Here is a 23104-nt window from a genome sequence, read left to right as displayed (position 1 = left end):
ATGGCAGCTATCGTCTTACAAAATGTATTTCTTATTAAATAATAAGACTTGAAAGAATGACTCCTTGATCCATGGGGTGCAGAATGATATTGTATTAGCAGGCATCACAACATTAATCTTGTACATCTCCATCAGAGCTCTTGGGTAACCAGGTGCATTGTCAATGAGCAATAATATTTTGAAAGGAATCTTTTTGTCTGAGCAGTAGGTCTTAACAGTGGGCTTAATATATTTAGTTAAACCAGGTTGTAATCAGATACGCTGTCATCCAGTCTTTGTTGTTTTATTTATAGAGCATAGGCAAGTAGATTTATCATATTCTTAAAGGGCCCTAGGATTTTCAGGATGGTTAATGAGCACTGGCTCCAACTTGAAGTCACCAGCTGCATTAGTCCCTAATAAGGGAGTCAGCCTGTCCTTTGAAATTTTGAAGGCAGGCATTGACTTCTTCTCTCTGCTTATGAAAGTCCTAGATGGAATCATCTTCCAGTATATGGCTGTTTTGCCTACCTTGAAACTCTTTAGTGTAGATGCCTTCAGTACTTAATTAGCTAGATCTTCTGGATAACTTGCGGCAGCTTCTACATTAACACTTCCTGCTTCACCTTGTACTTTTTTTTTTTTTTTTTTAAGATTTTATATATTAGAGAGAGAGCATGAGTGGGGGGTGGGCAGAGGGGAGAGGGAGAAGCAGATTCCCGCTGAGCAGGGAGCCTGACTAGGGGCTGGATCCCAGGATCTTGGGATCATGACCTGAGCCAAAGCAGATGCTTAACCTAAGACTGAGGCACCCAGGCACTCCTCACCTTGCACTTTTATGTTATGGAAACGGCTTCTTTCCTTAAATCTCATGAACCAACCTCTGCTAGCTTCAGACTTTTCTTCTGCAGCTTCTCACCTCTCTCCACCTTCACAGAATTGAAGAGAGTTAGGGCCTTGCTCCGGATTAGGTTTTGGCTTAACGTAGAATTATGACTGGTTTGATCTTATATCAAGACCACTAAAACTTTCTCCATATCAGTAAAGGCTGTTTCACTTTCTTATTTGTGTGCTCACTGGAAGTAGCACTTTTAGTATCCTTCAAGAACTTTTCCTTTGCATTCACAACTTGGCTAAGTGGTTGGTGCAAGAGGCCTAGCTTTTGGCCTACCTCAGCTTTCAACATGCCTTCCTCTCTCTAAGCTCAATCATTTCTAGCTTTTGATTTAAAGTGAGAGACGGGTGACTTTTTTTTCACTTGGACACATAGAAGCCATTGTAGGGTTATTGATTGGCCTAATTTCAGTTTTGTTTTGTCTCAGGGAATAGGGAGGCTCAAGGAAAGGGAGAAAGATGGAGAATAGTACGTCAGTGGAGCAGCCAGAACACATAAAGCATTTAAGTTAAGTTTGCCATCTTATTTGGATGTGGTTCATGGTGTCCCTAAACAATAGTAACATCAAAGATCACCAATCACTGATTACTATAACAAATATAATAATAATAATGCAGAAATTTGAAATACTGTAAGAATTACCAAGATGTGGGGTGCTTGGGTGGTTTAGTCGGTTAGGCATCTACCTTCGGCTCTGGTCTTGATCCCAAAGTCCTGGGATCGAGCCCCGCATCCGGCTCCCTGCTCAGCTGGGAGTCTGCTTCTCCCTCTCCCTCTGCCTGCCACTCTGCCTGCTTGTGCTCTTTCTTTCTCTGTCAAATAAATAAATAAAATCTTTAAAAAAAAATTACCAAGATGTGACACAAGTGGCACTAAGCGAGCAAATGCTGTTGGAAAAATGGTGCTGATAGACTTGCCTGGATCAGGGTTGCCACAAACCTTCCAATTTGCAAAAACCAAAAACACCAAACAACACAGCATCTGTGAAGTGCAATAAAATGAAGTGCAATGAAATGAGATATGCTTGTACATGCATCACTGGAAGTGTAACATTCAGAAAAGAATGTGACTTGTAGGAAAGTACATGCATTTCTATGACTTATTATGAAGAGGTTTATTTCCGTATTCTAGAAATGGGGTGCATTTTCTTTCAAGCGGGCTGAAGTGTTAAATTCCCAGACTTGGCCACAAGATGGTGTAGTTGTCATTCTCAGGCTTTTGAGGAGAGAAAAATTTGTCCATGAAAACAGCAGAAAAAATTTGCTTTCATCAAAATTGTATTATCACCTATGATGTAGAAATATATAGGAAGGAGAATACAGAAATACAACTGTGTGAAAAAATGCTACCAAAATTTATACCTGCTGGAAAGAGGATTATGAACTGAGATCACTAGAACTGGGCAGAAACTTACAAATCATCTTTTAGTCCCTTGATTATATAGATGGATAAATTTAAGCCTAGAGATACTTGGAGATTACTTAATATCACCCAGCAAGATAGTATAAGATCCAGGAGAAAAGAGCCTATTACTTGACTCCTGGTCCAATGATTGTTATACACACACACACACACACACACACAGTGTTACATAAGTTCAGGTGTACAACATAGTGATTCAACAAGTTTGTACATTATGCTGATCTTCTGTCCTGTTACATTGCTATTACAATATCATTGACTGTTTTCCTTATGCTGTGCCTTTTATTCCCATGATTTATTCATTCCCTAACTGGAAGCCTGTATTTCCCATTTCCCTTCATCTGTTTTGCCCATCTTCCCCACATCTGACAACTATCAGTTTGTTCTGTGCATTTATAGGTCTGATTCTGCTTTTTTGTTTGTTTATTCACTTAACCATTTTTTTGGATTCCACATGAGTGAAATCATATGGTATTTGTCTTTCTCAGTCTTACTTATTTCACTTGGGCATAATACCCTTGAAGTCCATCCATGGTGTCTCAGATGGCACAATCTCATCCTTTTTTTACAGTTGTGTAATATTCTTCTGTGTGTGTGTATACCACATCTTCCTTATCTATTCGTCCATCAATTAGTCCGTCCGTGTTTTTATAGCACATGTGGTTACCTCTTAATCCTGCATTCTATAGCCTCCTAACTTAAATTTACTGCAGATTTAACCATTGAACTTTTGAGAATAGCTCTGTGTGTGTGTGTATGTGTATGTGTGTGTGCATGCGTGTTCCATTTTTTTCTTGTAGTTGCCACGATTGTATTCATGGAGATGGTGGTGATCAAAGGAAGTGATAAAATTAGAAAGCAGCTAACACAATTCCACTAAAGCGGTTATTATGAACTTTTACTAGAAAGATAGGTCAGGTCTGAAGGGAAGATACATATAAAGGTAGAGAGAAAGAAAATGGAAGAAATTGAGTTGAAATAAAGTCTAAGTATTTAGAGTAAATTTGTAATTTGTTTATCTTCAGAATTGAGGACAACAGTCATTTTTCTCCTCCTGGAAATTTTTTCTGGTTCTTTTATTATTTTTCTTCGCTATATTCCTTTCTTTTCTTTCTTTTTTTTTTTGGTGGGGAGTAAGCCTGGTGGATAGGAAAAGGCTGATATTTTTATAGATGAGAGAGAGGAAATATGAAAGCATAAAAGAGAATGGATAGAAATGAGAATAAACTGCCCTCTGGCTTTTAGACTATTGTAATGAACCACAAAGAAAGGCTCTTTGCCAGCAGGAATAGAGATTTTTCTCTTCAGCAAATCGTCAACTTTTAGTCAGAGAGTTGAGACATTTTATTTCTTTTCATAGCAGCTCTGTGAAGACAGAAAGGCAGATACCATTTTCATCTTCAATGGGGAAATAAAGTGACAAGATAAGGATAATGTATTCAAAGTTATCTAATTAATAATAAATTTGAGGATAAATTCTAGTTTATTCCAGTGTTATTTCTACTAATTGCTGCACTTTAATTAAAATGACGTAGTGATGATTTTATTTCCTTTTGTTGTTCAATATAGAAAATACCGACACCTTTATTGGAAACACCTGAAACTCATTATTGGAAATTTGATTCTAAAGCAGCTCCTTCACAAAATATATCTCGAAACTTCACATCAGCTGACCATGGTAAATCCAAAGATAAAAGGGACTATTTATGGACATCTGCCAAAAGTACTTTATCTACACCATTACCAAAGGTTGGTTGCTAAAGTTTCTAAGAAGGTCATAATTTTTTTAGTTAAAGAAGGTTCTGGTATCATATACCATATATCTGATATCACACATATAAATATAAAACCAATTTTTGTGATACCAGCATGAAATAGTGTTTTTGTTTTGTTTTGTTTTGTTTTTTAATATCACTGTCCACTTAATGACATTTTGGGCAGATTCCATAACTTTCTGTCACTCACCTGATGGCATTCCCTGATGTGGGAAATCCGATTCTGACTTAACATTTTTCAGTATCACTCCAGTTACTACCGTTTGCTGTTTACTTTGTATCATCTTGTTGCTAGAGTCCTTTACTTAGCAGTCAGCCCTCGGTGGATCAGGTGCCACCACCAAGATGGCTCAATTACTAGCTATTTTCACATGTTCACTTAATCCATGGGGAATTCATTCAACATTTCCACGCTAAACAGCAGTACGGAATGCTACATTTCTGACCCCACCTCCCACCATCCATCTCTCTCTAATTTCTTTTTACTCTAAACTATCCAGCCAGACACAAAGACAGATAAAATTTCTTCCTAAATTTATATCTAGTAAGGGAATGAGATGCCAATCCTTCTTGAAGGCACCCCTATTTTTTGTTAGGCTGCTGTTAAGAGTTGTCTCCTCACCTGCCTTGGAAATTGAAGGGAAAAATATTTCGACCTCTCTCTATCCCTCTAAGCTGAAATTTGATGCCTTTCCCTTCCAATTTTCTTAAAATAACTGGGAAGAAAGGAGGTGTTTGGTGATTGTAGGGCCAGTTTAACCACTTTTTAATAAGCCCTAGAGAAGGATCTGGCTTTAACCATAGGTTGCTTTCTTTAGAATATGGGTTTCTAACATTTTTTTTCTGCAGCTTTGTGCCCCAGTTGACAATTCCAGAGCAAAAGGAAGAGTCTCTCTCACATCCTATTATGTATACAGTATTATCCACACTGTGGAAATTATGAAAATTAGTAAACTACATAACTTAGGCTTTTACGTAAAATTATTTTGTTCTATTTATATTATTCAGAATATGAAGTGATCTTTGTATAGAATGACCTTACTTAAAAAAAACTTTATATTGAAATATATGCAAGAAAAATGCACAGATCTTAATTATGCAACTTGATGATTCTTCACAAACTAAACATGACTTTATAACCAGCATTCAGATTAAAGCACAGAATGTTACTGTCACCTTGCCTCCCTTTTTGTCACTGGCTTCTCCCCCAAGGCCAGATACTGCTCCAACTCTAATATTAGATGTACCTGTTTTTGTATTTTCTCTTTTCCCTGTTTTTGAATTTTCTATAAATAGAATCATTATTTTTGTTTTGACTTTTTTCACTTAATATTATGTTTGTGGGACTCATCCATATTGTTGCTTGAAGTTGTAGATTTTCCATTTATATTTCTATATAGTATTCCATTGTGTGATGTACCATAGTTTATTTATCTATTATATTGTTAGTGGACTTTGGGTAGTTTCCAGACTGGGCTTTTATGCATAGTCTTGCTATAAAAATTCTGGTATTTGACCTGTATGCATTTTGGTTGGGTATGTCTTTAGGAATGAAATTGCTGGGTTATAGGGTTATGTATAATATGTTCCATTTTAGTAGATACTGCCTGAGCTGTTTTTTTTTACTGTGATATGAAACATGTGGTTTGGTTTTTTTTCCCATGCCAGTTCTCTGATTCTCCAGACAACACCTAGTTGTCCTACAACTTGATTAAGTTCTGACACTACCTGGAGTTAATGTAGACCCTACAGGTTAAGGGTTCAGTCCCACAAGACTGCTTCCACTTCAGACAGTAGTTACAATCCTGGTTTGCCCCTTGTTGTACTACTGACCAACCGGCTCTAAATTGGGGTTCCCATAACCCCCCTCCTTAGGTCTGCTAATTTGCTAGAATGATGATCAGAACTCAGGAGATTCCTTTACTTACTATTACCAGTTTATTATAAAGGATACAACTCAAAAACAGCCAAATGGAAAAGATAAATAGGGCAAGGTGTGAGGGAGGGGGTATAGAACTTCCATGCTTTCTTCAGGAGTACCCCCTTTCAGTACCCCTGTGTATTTGCCAACATGGAAATTCTCAGAACCCCATCATTTAGGGGTTTTTAGGGAGGTTTCATCACCTAGCATGACTGGTTAAATCATTGGCCATTGGTGTTTAACTCAATTTCCAAACCCTTTCCCCTCCCAGGAGGTCAAGGGGTGTAGCTGAAAGGGTTACAAACTTCTAATCAAGCCTTGGTTTTTCTGGTGACCAGCCAGCATCCTGAAGTTATCTAGGAGACCTTTACTGCCAGTTATTTCATTAGCATTAACTCTGGTCCAGTTGAAAGGAGCTTATTTTGAATAACAGAAGACTCCTAACACAGGGGGACAAAGACCGAATATTGTACCAAAAGATGCCCTGATCACCCCTATTACTCAGGAAATTACATGGGTTTTAGAAGTTCTGTGTCAGGAACCAGGGACAAAGACTAAATATATATTTCTTATTGTATCACACTGCCAGTCATGTTTTTCAAAAAATTCATTACGTCAATTTTACATCCTAGCTGGCAGTGAATGAGAGTTCTAGTTGCTCCACATCCTTGCTACCACATGGTATTTTTTTATCTTTTTGATTTTAGCTATTCTCATGGATGTGGTGACCTTACTTTTTTTAAAAAGAACATTTTTTTACCATAATTTTAGATTTATAGAAAAGTTGCAAAGGTAGTATAGAGAATTCCTTTATATCTATCACCCAATTTTCCACATTGTTAACATCTTACATTACCATGTACATTTGTCAAAACTAGGAAACATACATTGGTACATCACTTTTAACTGTAGATTTTATTTTATTTTTTCCATTAATGTCAGAGCTTTTCAAAGCCCCTGTGGATGTCTCTTTTCCTACCTGTTCTTTTGAAGTTTTTGATTAGTCTGTCATTTGCCCTGTTAAAATTATTGCCTCACGGAGATGCAAAGTTAAAACACTTGCCTATAATTGTTTTGACAAATTCTATGCTGTATTTCACACCAAGGAGAAAGCTTTTTGTACTGAATGAGCTCTAAGTCAGGTTAAATACAGACAGCCTTGTAAGTGAGGTCTTTTAGAGAACCACTAGACAGTTTAAATAATGACAACTTTTTGGGAATAAAGCTTTGAAAGAGCTCTCAATTCTGTTCTGCTCTATCTAGTGGTCTCAGGCTGGACCAAGAGTATGGGATGTTATTTTTTTAAGGGTAACATAGAGCATGGGGGCTGGGATAAAGAAAAGTTAAAACACCACAAAGCTTGCTGTTCTTACAGAGGTTCAGCCATTAAAATAAAATAAGCACTACAGTTTGTGGCAAGCTTTTGGTTAATTTCCAGAGTTCTGAAAAAGCTGACTTTGACCATTTTACTAGTATTTTTATTGCTTTATGAAAGAGCAAATTTTTGGAATACCTTACTCTGCCATTTTTGCTGATGTCACTGCCCTAACTTTTTAAAGATACTTTAAAAAAATTATAAAACTTACAGGGTAATATGGAATACTAAACACTGACTAATGTGAATTACTTTATGAACAAAATATAAACATACCTAATTTCTCATAAATCCGTAAGGATTTTTGTAGAAAGAGCAAAGCTCATTCAGTTCTTTGGTCTTAATTATTGTTAGAAAAATCAAAGTCCCTCTTTTCTTAAGATTGTTGACTGCTGATGCTGGAGAGTCTGTCTCCCCACCTCTCTCCTGCCATTATTTTATTCAGTAAGTAGAAGGGAAGGGCAAAGAAAAAGTCCACTATTATAAATTGTTTGAAGAAAGAAGTTTTAGTATCAAAAATATCTGAATGAAATTCTTATAAAAAGTCTCTACATCCCTCTAATAATGGAGAGTTATTACTGAAGATTCAACTTACATTTATTAATAATACAGGTTTTTTTTGATGGGATAATATGTTGTTTTTCTTTTTGGATAGGCATATACTGTGAAGACACCAACGAAACTAAAAATTCAGCAAAGAGAAAACAAGAATGTACCCATGGAAGAAAGTAATAAAAAGAGAAAAATGGTCTTTGAGTTTGATATTAATTCGGATAGCTCAGAAACGACTGATCTTTTGGTAAAAACACCACAAATCAGTATTTATTACTTGTTTACATTATTATTTTTACACATTTTTTAATGTATATGTATAATATATACACATAGTACTTACCATTGCATATGAAAATATAGAACTCTATATAACACAGAACCCTATGCTTTTGCAGCATTTTGGAGAAATAGGGTTTAAATAATCTAACTTCAGAAAACATGGCATTTTGAAATACTTGATGTAACATAGTTGGCACATGAGGTGATTAAACCATCTTGTTTTCCAGCAGAGTGTTATAAAGGAGTTTTTACCACATACTCTTTTTCTTTTTTCGTTTCTTTTTTTCTTTTTCTTTTTCTTTCTTTTTGTCTTTCTTTTTTTCTCTCCTCTTTCTTTTCTTTTCTTTTTTCTTTCTTTCCTTCCTTCCTTCCTTCCTTCCTTCCTTCCTTCCTTCCTTCCTTCCTTCCTTCCTTCCTAATAAATATTGGTTAGGTGAATCTTGCTATGGCTAAATTTGTTATTTAGGGACCCTCTTGATTTTATGTATTATACATGTTCCTTATTTTATATATTGATTGAAATCTATATCAAGGTATTGGTTGACAAGTATAATATTTTTATCATTCTTAAAGAGTTAATGTATTAAAGATGAGTTGTTTAAGGAAGATATTATCCCTAGCAGTTTGTATTACTAATTATTCCCTGCCATGAGTGTATCCACACATACCAGTATTTTCTAGGTAATAATATTGATTTATTGAGAATAATTAAATTTAGATTCATTTAATTTAAAAACAAACCTCATCACACAAAATGAACAATATACCAAAGATTCTTAATTACAAAATTCCAGTTAAAGGCACTACTTTGTTTCATTATTACCACTTATATCTTTTGCGATCCTTCAAGCTTTTTTACTGCTTTGGGACACTCTGTTTTCATTTGTTCTGGAATAATGAGGAGCTGAAGTCTTAAAACTCTAATTATTGAAGTTAATTTATAGAATCCCTACCTAAGTATCTCTTTGTTTTATAGAGGATGATTAACATTTTAATGATTAGAACTCTGAACCAAGCACTTTTGCAAAGACTATATAGATTATTTTTTAGAACAATCTCATATTAGAAGTGTACACAATGTTGCTATTTTCATTTTACAGATGAGAAAACTAAGTCACACAGGTACCTTGCCCAAGATCACATAGCTAGTAAGGCATGGAGAAAAATTGGAACACAGTTTAGCTCCATAGCCTATGTAAGTCATTATACATAATAACTGCCAGCTCAAACTGAAGTCCAGATATATAGAAATGTAAGGAGAATTAGTAGAAAGACTATGAGCTCTGAAATTAGACAGTCCAGGGTTGGAATCCATACTATTTTTCTAACAGTGTGAATTTAGGCCAGTTTCTTAGCTGAGATTCAGAATGATTCATGGTTTCATTTTTAAAAGGAGCATCACAACTTTGTAACACAGTAAACATACTATAGTATTATATAAGTATGCACAACTATTTATACTTGCCTAAAAAGACACTTCACAGTCCATTTATTTGGTTATAGTTATCATTTGAAGTTACTATTTTTGTAGTTTTCTTATTGTTGCATTTAAATTTTGGTGAACATTCAAATAATTATAAAAAGTTAGATTTAAAAATGGATTGTCTAGAGTAACCTTAGAGAAGATGGGGGAGTAGGAAATACCACAAATTTATTTCTCTACCTAAACAGCAATTGTACTTGCAGAAACTCTCTGAAGTAACTATTTTGGAACTCTGGAGACTATTTGAATGCTTGCAATTTCAGTTAATTTTGGTCAATTTCAGCCTTAAGAATGGTAGTGACTACCTGTCATCCAGTCCATAGTCCTGTGGCAGGCAGCCATGCTCATGTCTTGCTGTAGCCAGGGTGAGCAATACGGACTTTTTCTCTGAGTATCAAGATTCAGTGCTCTGTATTATCATTGCTGCTTCTCATCACTGTGCAGGCACAGAAACTGGCTGCCACTATTTCAACCCTCACTGGCGGAAAGTGTCTTACAGAGGATTTAAATGAATTGTACCTATTTTTTTTTTTTTCACTTTTCTTCTTTGGAGGATCAGACATTTTAAGAACTAGGACATCAAGAGCAATCACATTTTTGGGATATTAAAAGCACTGCACATGCCCATGGAAAGACAGGCTCACAAAAAACCTAAGAAGATCTCAAATTTTTAACCCAGGCCAGTCCCTGGCACAGAAACTTGTACAACATAAAGCAAAACAAAACTAACTCACTACAGCAAACCCTGGGGAAAGGGAATAATCTGATTTGCAGATATATTCAGTTATAAGATTCACATGTCTAAGTTTCTTTTTTAAAAATTTTATTTATTCGATTGACACAGAGAGAGAAAGACAGCATGGGCAGGAGGGGGTAGGAGGCAGAGGGTGAAGGGAGAAACACACTCCCTGCTGAGCAGGGAGCCTGATGTGGGGCTTGATCCCAGGACCCTGAGATCTGAGCCGAAATCAAGAGTCAGATGCCTTACTGAGCCACCTAGGCATCCTGAAATTAACACACTTTTAATCAACTAGTGGATCAAAGAAGAAATCACAAGGGAAATTAAGACTAGATATGAATAAAAATGAAAACACAATATACCAAAACTTATGTGTTACAGCAAAAGCTCAGAGGGAAATGTATAGCTCCAAATTCCTACATTAAAAAAGAAAGATCTCAAATCAATAACGTTACACTTTATGGACTAGAAAAAGAAGAGCAAACTAAACCCAAAGCAGGCAGGAGGAAGGAAATAATGAAGATTCAAGGGGAGATAAACAAATTAGAGAATAGAAAACAATAGAGAAAATCAATGAAACCAAACTTTGTTTATTTGAAAAGATTAAAAAAATTTGACAAATCTTTAGCTAGACTAAGAAGATGTGAATAACTAGAATCAGAAATGCAAAGTGGGTACATTATTACTAATTATTTAGAGATAAAAAATACTGTGAATATATGCTAACAAATTTCATAACTTAGAAGAAATGGACAAATGGGTAGAATCCCTGAAACACACCAATTTAAACTGATTCAAGAAGAAATCTAAAACCTCAACAGCCTATCTATAGTCAGTAAAGAATTTGACTTAGTCATCAAAAACCTCTCAAAGAAAAGTCCTGGACCAGATGGCTTCATTGATAGATTGATTGTATCAAACATTTGAGGACCTAACCTTCTCAGACTTCAAAAAATTGAAGCGAGAACTCTTGATAACTCATTCTATGAGGCCAGCACTACCTTGATACCAAAGTAAGATAAAGACATTACTAGAAAAGAAAATTAAAGACCATTGTCCTTTATGAACGTCAGTGTAAAAATCCTCAGCAAAATATTAGCAAGTCAAATTCCACATCATATTAAAAGTGCTATTCACCATGACCAAGTGGGATTTATCCCAAGAAATTCCAGGGTGGTTCAATATAAGAAAATCAATGTAATATGTCACCATTAATAGAATGAAGGGGAAAAAATCCCATATGATCATCTCAATTAGTACAGAAAAAGCATTTGACAAAATCCAACATTTTTGCATGATAGAAACTCATAAAGCTAGGAATAGAGGAACAATTCCTCAGCATGATAAAAAAATACTTATGAAAACTTGCAGCTAAATCATGCTCAATGGTGAAAGATTGAGAACTTACCCCTTAAGTTAAGAACCAGACAAGGATGTCCACTTTCACCACTGCTAGTCAGCATTGTACTGGAAGTTCTAGCCAGAGCTATTAGACTATTAGACAAAAAACAAAGGAAGAGAAAAAGAAAGCAGACATACAAATGAGAATGAGGTAAAACTATTTGCAGATGCCATAATCCTATCCAATGAAAATCACGAAGACTCCACAAGAAGGCTAGTAGAGCTAACAAATGAATTCAGCAATTTGGAGGGGTATAAGAACACATGACATTGATTATGTTTTTATACACCAGCAATGATTAATCCAAAAGGAAATTAAGGAAAATTAAGAAAATCCATATATGATATCATCTAAACAAATAGAATATCTAGGAACAAACCCAACCAAGAAGGTGAAATATTGAAATACAATGAAAACTACAAAACATTGCTGAAGGAAATTAAAGAAGACCTAAAGAATTAGGAAAATAGTCTGTGTTTATGGATGTTAAGATGTCCTATATGCTGGCTGATTGAACATAATTTAAAAAATGTCAGTACTACCCAAAGCAGTCCACAAATTCAGTGCAATCTCTATCAAAATTCCAACAGCTTTTTGGCAGATATGGAAAATCTGATACTAAAATTCATATAGAATTGCAAGGGTCCCCAAATAGCTAAAACACTTTTGGAAAAGAAGGGTAATGTTGGAGGACTCATAGTTCTTGACCTTGAAACTTCCTACAAAGCTAGTAATTTAAACAGATTAGTACTAGGATAAGGGCAGATATATAGACCAATGGAATAAAGGAACCCAGAAATAAATTCTCACATATATAGTCAGTTGATTTTTGACAAGAGTGCCAAGGCCATTCAGTGGGGGAAAGGACATTTTTTTTTTTTCCAGCTAATGGTGTTAGAACTGGATATTGGTTATCCACATGCAAAAGAATGAAGTTGGACTCTTTATACCATATATAAAAATTGACTCAAAATGGATCAAAAACCAAAACTTAAGTGTAGAACTATGAAACTCTCAGAAGAAAATATTGGGGAAATTTTCATGACCTCAAATTTAGCAAGGGCCTCATGAGTATGACACCAAAAGCACAGGCAAGAAAAGAGAAAACTGATAAATTTGACTTCAAAATTAAGACTTTTTGTGCATCAAAGGACACCATTAAGAAAATCAAAAGACAAGCTAAAGAATAGCAGAAAATATTTTCAAATCAGATATCTGGAAAGGGATAAACGTATGGAATACATAAAGAACTCCCATAACTCAACAACAAAAACCATACAACCCGATTTAAAAATGGGCAAAGGACTTGAATAGACATTTCTCCAAAGAGGATATACAAATGGCCAATAAGCACATGAGAAGATGATTGTTGCAGAGTTATAAGGACAGATACGGTTTTGTTTTAAATTGGGTTAATTATTTTTATATGGGCAGTCATTAATGAATAATTACTATGCACTGAGTAAAATTTTAATGATAGTTTACAAGATTTTAAAATAATTTTTCTTTTTAAAGCTGGTCAGTTGATACATAGTGGTTCTGAGTGTATTTGAAAAGGCAGCTTGTTATGACTTACTACTGAATTCTGCTAAAATCTTAGAGTTCATGAAAATCTGTTTGAATATTTTTATTCATGAGACCTCTGTAAATGTGACATTAGTGAGCAGGAACGGAATGTGAACTGATTGCTTACCAGACTAAATCTGTGTAGCATATTCATTAAGAAAGTGGATTTCTAGAGCCAGCCTATCTGGATTTGAATCCTGGCTCCACCTCTTAACTAGCTGTGTAATCTTAGGCAAAGTATGTAACATTTCTTGTCTCAGTTCTTCACCTTTAAAAGGGGATAATGATGGTATACCTAATTTATTAAAATTATTGTGAGGATTAAAACTAATTAAAATAGGCAAAGTGCTTAAAACAGCACCTAACATAAAGAAAGTACTAAATAAGTGTTAGCTCTTATTACTTGGGGGAATTACAATACCCATAAATCGATAGTTGATAACATAATTTTTATAGGATTATACATGCTTATTATAAGGCTAAAGTGTGAGTTTGAGTAGATAGGTGGAGGGAAAGTGGGAGGAAAAGTAGTAGTATAAAGACAAACTGAAGTAGAAGTAGAAAAGTACTATTCATATACATGTTGTATTTCATAAAATACAGTATAGTTATTATTATTTCATATAATACAATATAGTTAATAGAATATAAACCCATGTCCTTGTTTGGAAGATGGAGTATTTTGTCATTGTCTTCAGTTTTTCTTCTTTTTTCTCTCCTTTCTCCTCTCCCTTCTTTTACCTCCTTTCTTCCTCCCTTTCCTTCCTTGTCTTTCTCCTCCTCTCTGTGATATGTAGACAAAATTTTAATATTAGTGATGACAGACCTCAAATTATAATTTTGTATTTTTCTTTAAGAGCATGGTTTCAGAAGAAGAGACATTGAAAAAATTATACAAGACTAATAATCCAACAACTTCTCATCTTTGTGTCAGAACACCAAAAAAGGTAGTTTATTTTTTTTTTAAAGGTAGTTTTAAATTTTTACTTCAGAAAGCAAGTTTCAAAAGCTGGACTTTATCTTTTTAAATTAAACATATTTTGATTTGATTTTATTTTGTATTCAGACCCCTTCATCTCTAACAACCCCTGGATCTACGCTGAAGTTTGGAGCTATGAGGAAAATGCGGGAAGATCGTTGGGCTGTAATTGCTAAAATGGATAGGAAAAAAAAACTAAAGGATGCAGAAAAGCTATTTGTTTAATTTCAGAAAATCAATGTGATTAAGGAGCCTAATAACATCAAATTTATAGTCAACTTAAAAATGTTTTATTTTCTGAAGAGCCAAACATTTTCTGACATTGAGATTTTTTTATATTTGCATAATTTGTTTTTTATGATTTTTATGTTTTGGCCTAAATTACCACATGTTACCTGAAAACTTGTAATTCTATTACAATAATAAGATGATTATGTTTTGTTTTTACCTTTTCTTGTATTCATGAAAACTGTTTTAGCTAATTTTTCAAATTTGTAAAGTTATCCACTGGCTGCTAGGAATCCATTGAGATTTATTCTTTATTCTTTATTAAAATATCTTGATGCAAATAAATGCTTTTCATTGATTCTGTGAGGTCATCTGGACAGCTGATCACAATATTGATACTTATTTTTAAATCTTAAGGTCATTTTGTTGAAGCTTCACAGTTCTGAAACAGTTTTATCTGTTTATAAAATTGAGAAATGCCTTTTGTTGTAGGAAAAAAAAGACTATACCAGTATGGCTTCCTAACATTATTTATTCAACACTCATTAATTTAAGCAAATATTTATTGAGTGCCCACTAAGAGTCAAGTACAGTTCTAGATACTGGAGATATGACAATGAACAAAACAGAAAAATAAACCCTATGTTCTTCTAGAGCTTACATTTTAGTGAGGGAAATAGACAATAAATAAACCTGGATATGGCTTTGGGACTTCTGCTTCTGATATCTTAATTGAAATCTTATAATTAGTCTCCTGAGCAAGTATTTTTTAGAGCATTATTAGTCTTGATAATGTGATTTCTTTTTTTTTTTTTTAAGATTTATTTATTTATTAGAGAGAGCGAGCATGAGAGGGGGGAAGGGCAGAGGGAGAAGCAGACTCCCCGCCGAGAAAGGAGCCCGATGTGGGACTTGATCCCGGGACTCCAGGATCATGACCTGAGCCGAAGGCAGTCGCTTAACCAACTGAGCCACCCAGGCGCCCGATAATGTGATATTTCATATTTGAAGCTATGTCTTTTCAAACATTTTAAAATAAAACAAGATGAGTGTATTAGTTGAGGTAATGCTAGCTTCTTTGGCTGATCGTTCATCAACTTCTCACTTCTCTAAAGTCCAACATAAATGTTCATATTTAGAGAGCAGCATTCCTCAGGCAGTGATTCAGAAAACCTGGCTCCTTCCAACTTTTAGTTCTGCCTTGCTCAACAACTGGCTTCCAAGGTTGCTGCAAAAGGGGAAAAACACCAAAAAGATTTGCTGACATAATGGCCTGAAATAAGAATGAGGTGAGGGAGAGAAGGAGCAAAGTTGGGTCTTGAAGTTCTATTTTAAGCTATGTAATATTTTTTTGGGGGGGAGGCACTATGTAATAGTTGAAATATCTCAGATATCTAAGTGGAGCAGTTGAGTAGGTCATTAAACAAATGAATCTGCAGTTCTCCAGGAGGGTCATTATTTAGTAGTCATTGGCATATACATGCCATTTAAAGCTTGGGACTGAATGCACTCTCTTTATGGATAGGGAGTGTATAGTTATAGAAGAGAAAAGAGTTGATACTGAGCCTTGGGATACTGGAACACTTAAAAGTCAAGCAATAGAGGAGTTGCTGCAAAGATTAAGGAGAGACAGGTGAAGTGTAAGGGGTCATGGAATCTTAAAGAGCAAAGTGATTCAAGAAGGGAGTATTCCCCTGTGTCAAATCCTTCTGAGTATCAATACCTGAAAGCATAAATCATTGGATTTGAGATTATATATGTGATGTATAATCTCTGCTTTCAATGACTTGATGTCCAGTAGCAAATATAAATGTGTATGTACCCCTTATTTTCACTACATCTGTATCTTTGGGGTAAATACCTAGTAGTGCAATTACTGAGTCATAGGGTAGTTCTATTTTTAACTTTTTGAGGAAGCTTCATACTGTTTTCCAAAGTGGTTGTACCAGCTTGCATTCCCACCAACAATGTAAGAGGGTTCCCCTTTCTCCACATTCTTGTCAACATTTGTTGTTTCCTGCCTTGTTAATTTTTGCCATTCTAACTGGTGTAACGTGGTATCTCATTGTGGTTTTGATTTGAATTTCCCTGATGGCTAGTGATGTTGAACATTTTTTCATGTGTCTGTTAGCCATTTGTGTGTCTTCTTTGCAGAAATGTCTGTTCATGTCTTCTGCCCCTTTTTTGCCTGGGTTATTAGTTTTTTGAGTGTTGAGTTTGAGAAATTCTTTATAGATCTTAGATACCAGCCCTTTATGTGCCCTGTTATTTGCAAATATCTTCTCCCATTCTGTGGGTTGCCTCTTAGTTTTGTTGACTGTTTCTTTTGCTGTGCAGAAGCTTTTTATCTTGATGAAGTCCCAATAGTTCATTTTTGCTTTTGTTTCCCTTGCCTTTGGAGATGTGTCTTGAAAGAAGTTGCTGTGGCTGATGTCAAAGAGGTTACTGCCTATATTCTTCTCTAGGATTTTGATGGGTTCCTATCTCACCTTGCGGTCTTTCATCCATTTTGAGTTTATCTTTGTGTGTATGGTGTAAGAGAATGGTCCAGTTTCATTCTTCTGTATGTAGCTGTCCAGTTTTCCCAGCACCACTTATTGAAGAGACCCCCCTGAAGCAGTGTCCACAACAGCCAAACTGTGGAAGGAGCCAAGATGCCCTTCAACAGATGAATGGATAAAGAAGATGTGGTCCATATATACAATGGAATATTACTCAGCCATCAGAAAGGATGAATACCCAACTTTTACATCAACATGGATGGGACTGGAGGAGATTATGCTAAGTGAAATAAGTCAAGCAGAGAAAGTCAATTATCATATGGTTTCACTCATATATGGAACATAAGGAATAGCACAGAAGACCATAGGGGAAGGGAGGGAAAACTGAAGGGGTGGGAATCAGAGAGAGAAACAAACCGTGAGAGACTATGGACCCCAGGAAACAAACTGAGGGTTTCGGGGAGGGGAGGGATGGGGTAGCCAGGTTGATCGGTATTAAGGAGGGCACGTGTTGTGATGAGCACTGGGTGTTATATGCAACTGATGAATCTTTGAACACTACATCAAAAACTAATGATGTACTATATGGTGGCTAACTGAACATAATAAAAACATATAAATGTGTAAACAATTGAATCATAATGTAAGTAACTCAACAGTATGTAAATGTAAGGTACAGAGACATGAAAGATAATTTCGTGTTTTGGCTTCTGAGGCCTTCTAGAAGAGATGAGTTTTGGACATAAATAAGAATACTATAGGGGTGCCTGGGTGGGTCAGTCAGTTGGGCGACTGATTCTTGATTTCTGCTCAGGTCACGATCTCAGGGTTGTGAGATTGGGCCCTGCCTCGGGCTCTCTCCTGAGTGTGGAGCCTGCTTAAGATTCTCTCTCTCCCTCTACCCTTCCCCACCCAATTCACATGCTCGCTCTCTCTTTAAAAAAAAAAGTTATAGGTGTATAAGAAGGACAAGAGAAAATTAAGGCAGAGGAAATAGCAATCTTTAGAAAGCTCATTAAAGGTAAATTGGAACAGGGTGAAGCTATTGCAGCTATTGAAATAGTCCAGGTGGGATATGGGAAGATTTCTTAGACTAAGAATTTAAGTTCCAGACTTTCAGATTATATCTAATACCTAGCCTAAGAAAAATATCCATGATTTTGTCACTTTAACAGTAATAAAATGTCTCCCACTTCATGTAAATGTAAATTCATGATGTCAAAGAGCAACTTGCTTTGGTTGATATAAAGGTTAGAAATAAATTATTTATAATTCAGGCAACCTGAATTCAGTATAATTAATAGTCCACAGGCTATAGAAGTACATCCAGAACTTTAATCAGTGGCAGGTCAGCTCTGGGTTGGAAATAGGAAATAACAAGTAGGAGACAGATAAGACTTAATATTATTTAAGTTATGAAATCATAGAGTGTAGAGCTGGAGGGAACTGAAAAGATTTAATTTCAACAGATCAGTAATTTGAGGCAATCATAAAAGCAATCAAAATTAAAAGGAAAAGATAGTTTTGAAAATTGACTTGATTTTCTATATGCATATACATAATTTACATCAGTACATAAATATAATCCTATAAAATCTTAGTGCCCTTTTTTTTTCCCCCCTTTTGCTTTCGTCCTCACCCTCTTTCTTTCCCTCGCTACACACATCAGGGCCCCCCTCTGCCAAATCTCCCTCTCCTAAGGGAAAAAAATCTTTCCTATTTTTCTCAGTGACAGATAGATGTTGATAATAAATATAAAGTACTTAATTACATATTTTCACATATGCATGTATGCACACAGGATTCTCTGGTCATGGTTAATTTATGAAAATGGGATGATATATATACTTTTCAGTATATATAATAAAGTATAATAAAGTCCCACCTGGACTTTACTTACTATCTCATGAAAATCTCTGTAACATATGGCATTCTTCCAATTCATTCTTTTAAATAGCTGTAGTAATATTTCATGGATGTACCATAATTCAGGTATTTATTAAAATGTGATAGAGACTTTTATGATCACCAAACCTAGTTGTTTTCCTGTCTCCTTCTGGGCATGTGAAAAGATTAGATTTCCATTCCCATCTTGGTGAGCCTATATGATAAGTTCTGGCCAAAATTTTAGGTAGAACTGTTGTGCATTAATTACTCTTGTGACAGAGTATTTGATTAGTAGTGTGAGACCTTCTATCACACTCTCTCCTGCTGCAGCAATTTGTGATGTTACAGATGATGAAACTCCTGTCATTCTATGTCTGTGAGTAAAAATTACATAGAATAAAATTTCCCCAAACCCCTCATGGTCATGTAGTATGAATAAGAAATAAGACTTTGTAGTGTTAAGCCCCTGAGAGTTCAGGGTTGTCTATGATTGTTGGCATAACCTACTCTAAACTGATATAATGTGAATTCTCTTTGTTTCCAGTTTTCTGCACTATGAACAATACTGTTAGTGATTTTATTTCTGTATATTATTAATTTTGGAATTAATGGGCCTACAACTATGTAAATTAAAAATTTTAGGAGATACCTCATTGTATAGGAGTTGTAAAATTATGTAATCACTGGTATGGAAATATATATTAAATACATAAATCATTATGTAATTAAGAGTTGAAAATATATTCTATGACAAAAATGTATTCTACAAAGTAAACATTATGCTCTTATAAAAGTGCTAACCAAGAGATAGAAACTGTAATACAAGTTGTCTAATTATTCTAATAATTTCCAAATTATTTTTTAATTTTTAAAAAGTGTTTCTGTGTTACTTGCTTGATGTGGCTCTTAAAAGAAGCCTCTCCCTGATTTTTGATTTGTCAAATATATCAGTTTTTTCCAATGACTTTCCAAGGAAATTGATAGTCATTAAATGACCTAGTCTCAATAAGTAGAGAATTTCTCTTTTCACCAACAGTATTGTTCATAGTGCTCAGTCCTCTCTCTACCTATACTAAATTAACAATTATTATGTTAAAAAAATTTTAGTCCTTATAATGTTTGAGATTTTTATATATTCTGTTTATCAGCTAAGTTACAAATATAGTTTATTAGATTATCATGTTTACTTAAGTAAAACTAATTCTTCAGGCCAGACTGCATGTTATATGTCTTAGTTAAAAGTATGTGTTTGTTTTGTTTTTTGGGTTGACTGAATTTGTAATCCTAACACTGCTGCTCAGTTCATGGTCTGAATAATAACCTCTGTGTGGCTGAGCTTTTTGAGGTCTATAAAATGATGATACTTAAAACTAGAGAAAATAAGTTAATAGACATTTTGAAAGGTGTCCAGGACAAAGCAAGTGTTAGTCATGGTTGGCTCTCATTTTTATTAATAAAACCAGTCTTATGAATGCCCAAGACAGGTGGGCTTTCAATGGGTTTTAATGGATTTGAAGATGAAAATTCAACAGGGGCAGCGAAAAAGGAGGACCTGTTCTCTAGATGTTCCCTAGCTCCAAATTGGCCATTGGACTTTCTCCAACCTCAGAAGCCTCTTTCTTGTTCTGGGAGTACCTGAAATGTCAGTAGAACCCATATTGCTAGACTGGTGCCTGCAGTAGTCATTATTACCACACACCTGCTTCTCCCAGGTTCTTTGAAAACTTAGAATTAACTTGGAGGCTACAGTTCCTACAAAATGGACATATGAGAGGCTAACCCCAGGCAGCTCTGGCCAGTAATGGATGGCCACTGTCTATGAAAGGCCAGATTGGCATGGAGCACTGATCTACTATTGCTAGCTCTACTGACTGAGGAAGTCTGCCTTATTGAGGTCTGCATCTGCTTTAGAGGACTCAGGAAATGGTGTTTGGTGCATGGGAACTAAGGCAGGTTACCTAGCAGGACAGCAGGTAGATGGGCCTAAGGATGGCCCCCTAGCAGTACCCATCTATAGTGCCTAGGATCCAAAAAGGAGGTGTGAGTGTGGTATGTCCAGGCCCTCCAGATATGGTGTGGCAGGGGGAAGATGATGATGGAGATTTTTGTCTGTGGAGGTGGAGATTTTTGTCTAATGAACTTGTATCCCAAACCTTGATAAACTCATTAGTTCCAGTAGCATTTTTATAGATTCCTTAGGATTTTCTATGTGGATGATGTGATCTGTAGCTAAGACATTTTTACTTCTTCCTATCTATATGTTTTTTTCTTTTTATTGCCTTATTGCGCTGGCTAGTACCTCCAGTACAAGGTTGTATAGATAGAATTTTCTTGCCTTTTTCACAATGATTGAACCTTAAGTATTATAATAGATACATTTTTTTTTATCAGATTGAAGAAGTTCATTCGGCTAATCTGTTGAAAACTGTGTCATGAATGAATGTTGAATTTTCTCAGGCTTTTTCTGCATATTTTTAAAAAGATTATTTATTTATTTATTTGACAGAGCAAGCATGAGCAGGGAGGAGGAGCAGAGGGAGAGGGAGAAGCAGACTCCACACTGAGTAGGGAGCCCGATGTGGGGCTCGATCCTAGGACTCGAGATCATGACCTGAGTTAAAGGCAGATGCTTAACCAACTGAGCCACCCAGGGACCCCTTTTTCTGCATATTTTGACATGATCATATGGTATTTTATTTTTAGTCTGTTAATATGCTGAATTACACTGATTGATTTTTGAATGTTAAACTAACTTTGCATTGAAATAAACCTCCCTTGGTCATGATGTATTATCCTTTTTATATATTATTGAATTCAATTTGCTTAAATTTTTCTGAAGAATGGTCTCTAGTTTTCTTTTTTGTAATGTTTTTGTCTGGGTTGCTATCAAGGTAATGCTGGTCTTACAACATGAGTTGAGAAGCATTCCCTCATTCTAAATTTTGGAAAGAGTTTATATCAAATTGGTATTATTTCTTTTTAATGTTTGATAGAATTCACCAGTGAAATCATCTGGAAATGGGAATTTTCTTTCTTTCTTTTTTTTTTAGTTTTTGATGTAGTGTTCCATGATTCATTGTTTGCATATAACACCCAGTGCTTCATTCAGTACGTGCCCTCTTTAATACCTATCACCAGGTTAACCCATCCCCCTACCCCCTCCCCTCTAGAACCCTCAGTTTGTTTCTCAGAGTCCATAGTCTCTCATGGTTCGTCTCCCCCTCCAATTTCCCCCCTTCATTTTCCGCTTCCTGCTATCTTCTTCTTTTTTTTTTTTTTTTAACATATAATGTATTATTTGTTTCAGAGGTACAGGTCTGTGATTCAACAGTCTTACACAATTCACAGCGCTCACCATAGCACATACCCTCCTCAATGTCTATCACCCAGCCATCCCATCCCTCCCACCCCCCGCCACACCAGCAACCCTCAGTTTGTTTCATGAGATTAAGAATTCCCCGTATCAGTGAGGTCATATGATACATGTCTTTCTCTGATTGACTTATTTTGCTCAGCAGTTCCCTATGTCTGTTCTTGTGTTCCATAATTTCTTTTTCTCTTTTGTTCAGCTTCATTATTTTCCATTTTTAAATCTTCTTTATTACTTATTTGTTCCTCTGCTTCTTCCATCCTTGTGTTTATTGCATCAAGTCTGTTTTAAATCTCAGTTATTGTATTTTTCATTTCTGACTGTTCTTTATTTTTTTATTATTTATTTTTTTAAAGATTTTATTTATTTATTTGACAGAGACACAACGAGAGAGGGAACACAAGCAGGGGGAGGGGAGAGGGAGAAGCAGGCTTCCTGCTGAGCAGGGAGCCCGATGTGGGGCTCAATCCCAGGACCCTGGAATCATGACCTGAGCCGAAGGTAGACGCTTAATGACTGAGCCACCCAGGTGCCCCTTCTGACTGTTTTTAAACTATCTCTGCAGTAAGGGTCTCCCTGAAGCCTTCCAATCTTTTCTCAAGCCCACTGAGTATCCTTATGACTGTTGCTTTAAATTCTCCACCAGTCATGTTACTTATATCTGTTTTGCTTAAATCTCTGGCTAAGACTTTATCTTGTTCTTTCATGTTGGATGAATTTCTCCCATTTTGGCATTATAAGTCTCTGT

At 35.5% G+C, this 23104-nt stretch overlaps 1 protein-coding gene across 1 annotated transcript in view; it reads left to right on the top strand.

Annotated features, from left to right (window-relative positions):
• SYCP1 (synaptonemal complex protein 1) overlaps positions 1 to 14943 on the top strand; it is a 141975-nt gene extending 127032 nt beyond the window's left edge. The window contains exons 29-32 of the mRNA XM_034990227.1: positions 3866 to 4045; positions 8023 to 8166; positions 14249 to 14338; positions 14458 to 14943. Of these exons, the coding sequence (XP_034846118.1) occupies positions 3866 to 4045; positions 8023 to 8166; positions 14249 to 14338; positions 14458 to 14595 (552 nt within the window). The 3' untranslated portion in view covers positions 14596 to 14943. The remainder of the gene's footprint in view (positions 1 to 3865; positions 4046 to 8022; positions 8167 to 14248; positions 14339 to 14457) is intronic.
• The last annotated feature ends 8161 nt before the right edge of the window (positions 14944 to 23104 follow it).

This window comes from Mirounga leonina, unplaced genomic scaffold (genome assembly GCF_011800145.1).
Source record: "Mirounga leonina isolate KUSES-001 unplaced genomic scaffold, KU_Mleo_1.0 Mir_507, whole genome shotgun sequence".
NCBI lineage: Eukaryota > Metazoa > Chordata > Mammalia > Carnivora > Phocidae > Mirounga > Mirounga leonina.
The sequence above is the reverse complement of the archived record's forward strand: the minus strand, read 5'-3'. Positions and strand labels throughout refer to the sequence as shown.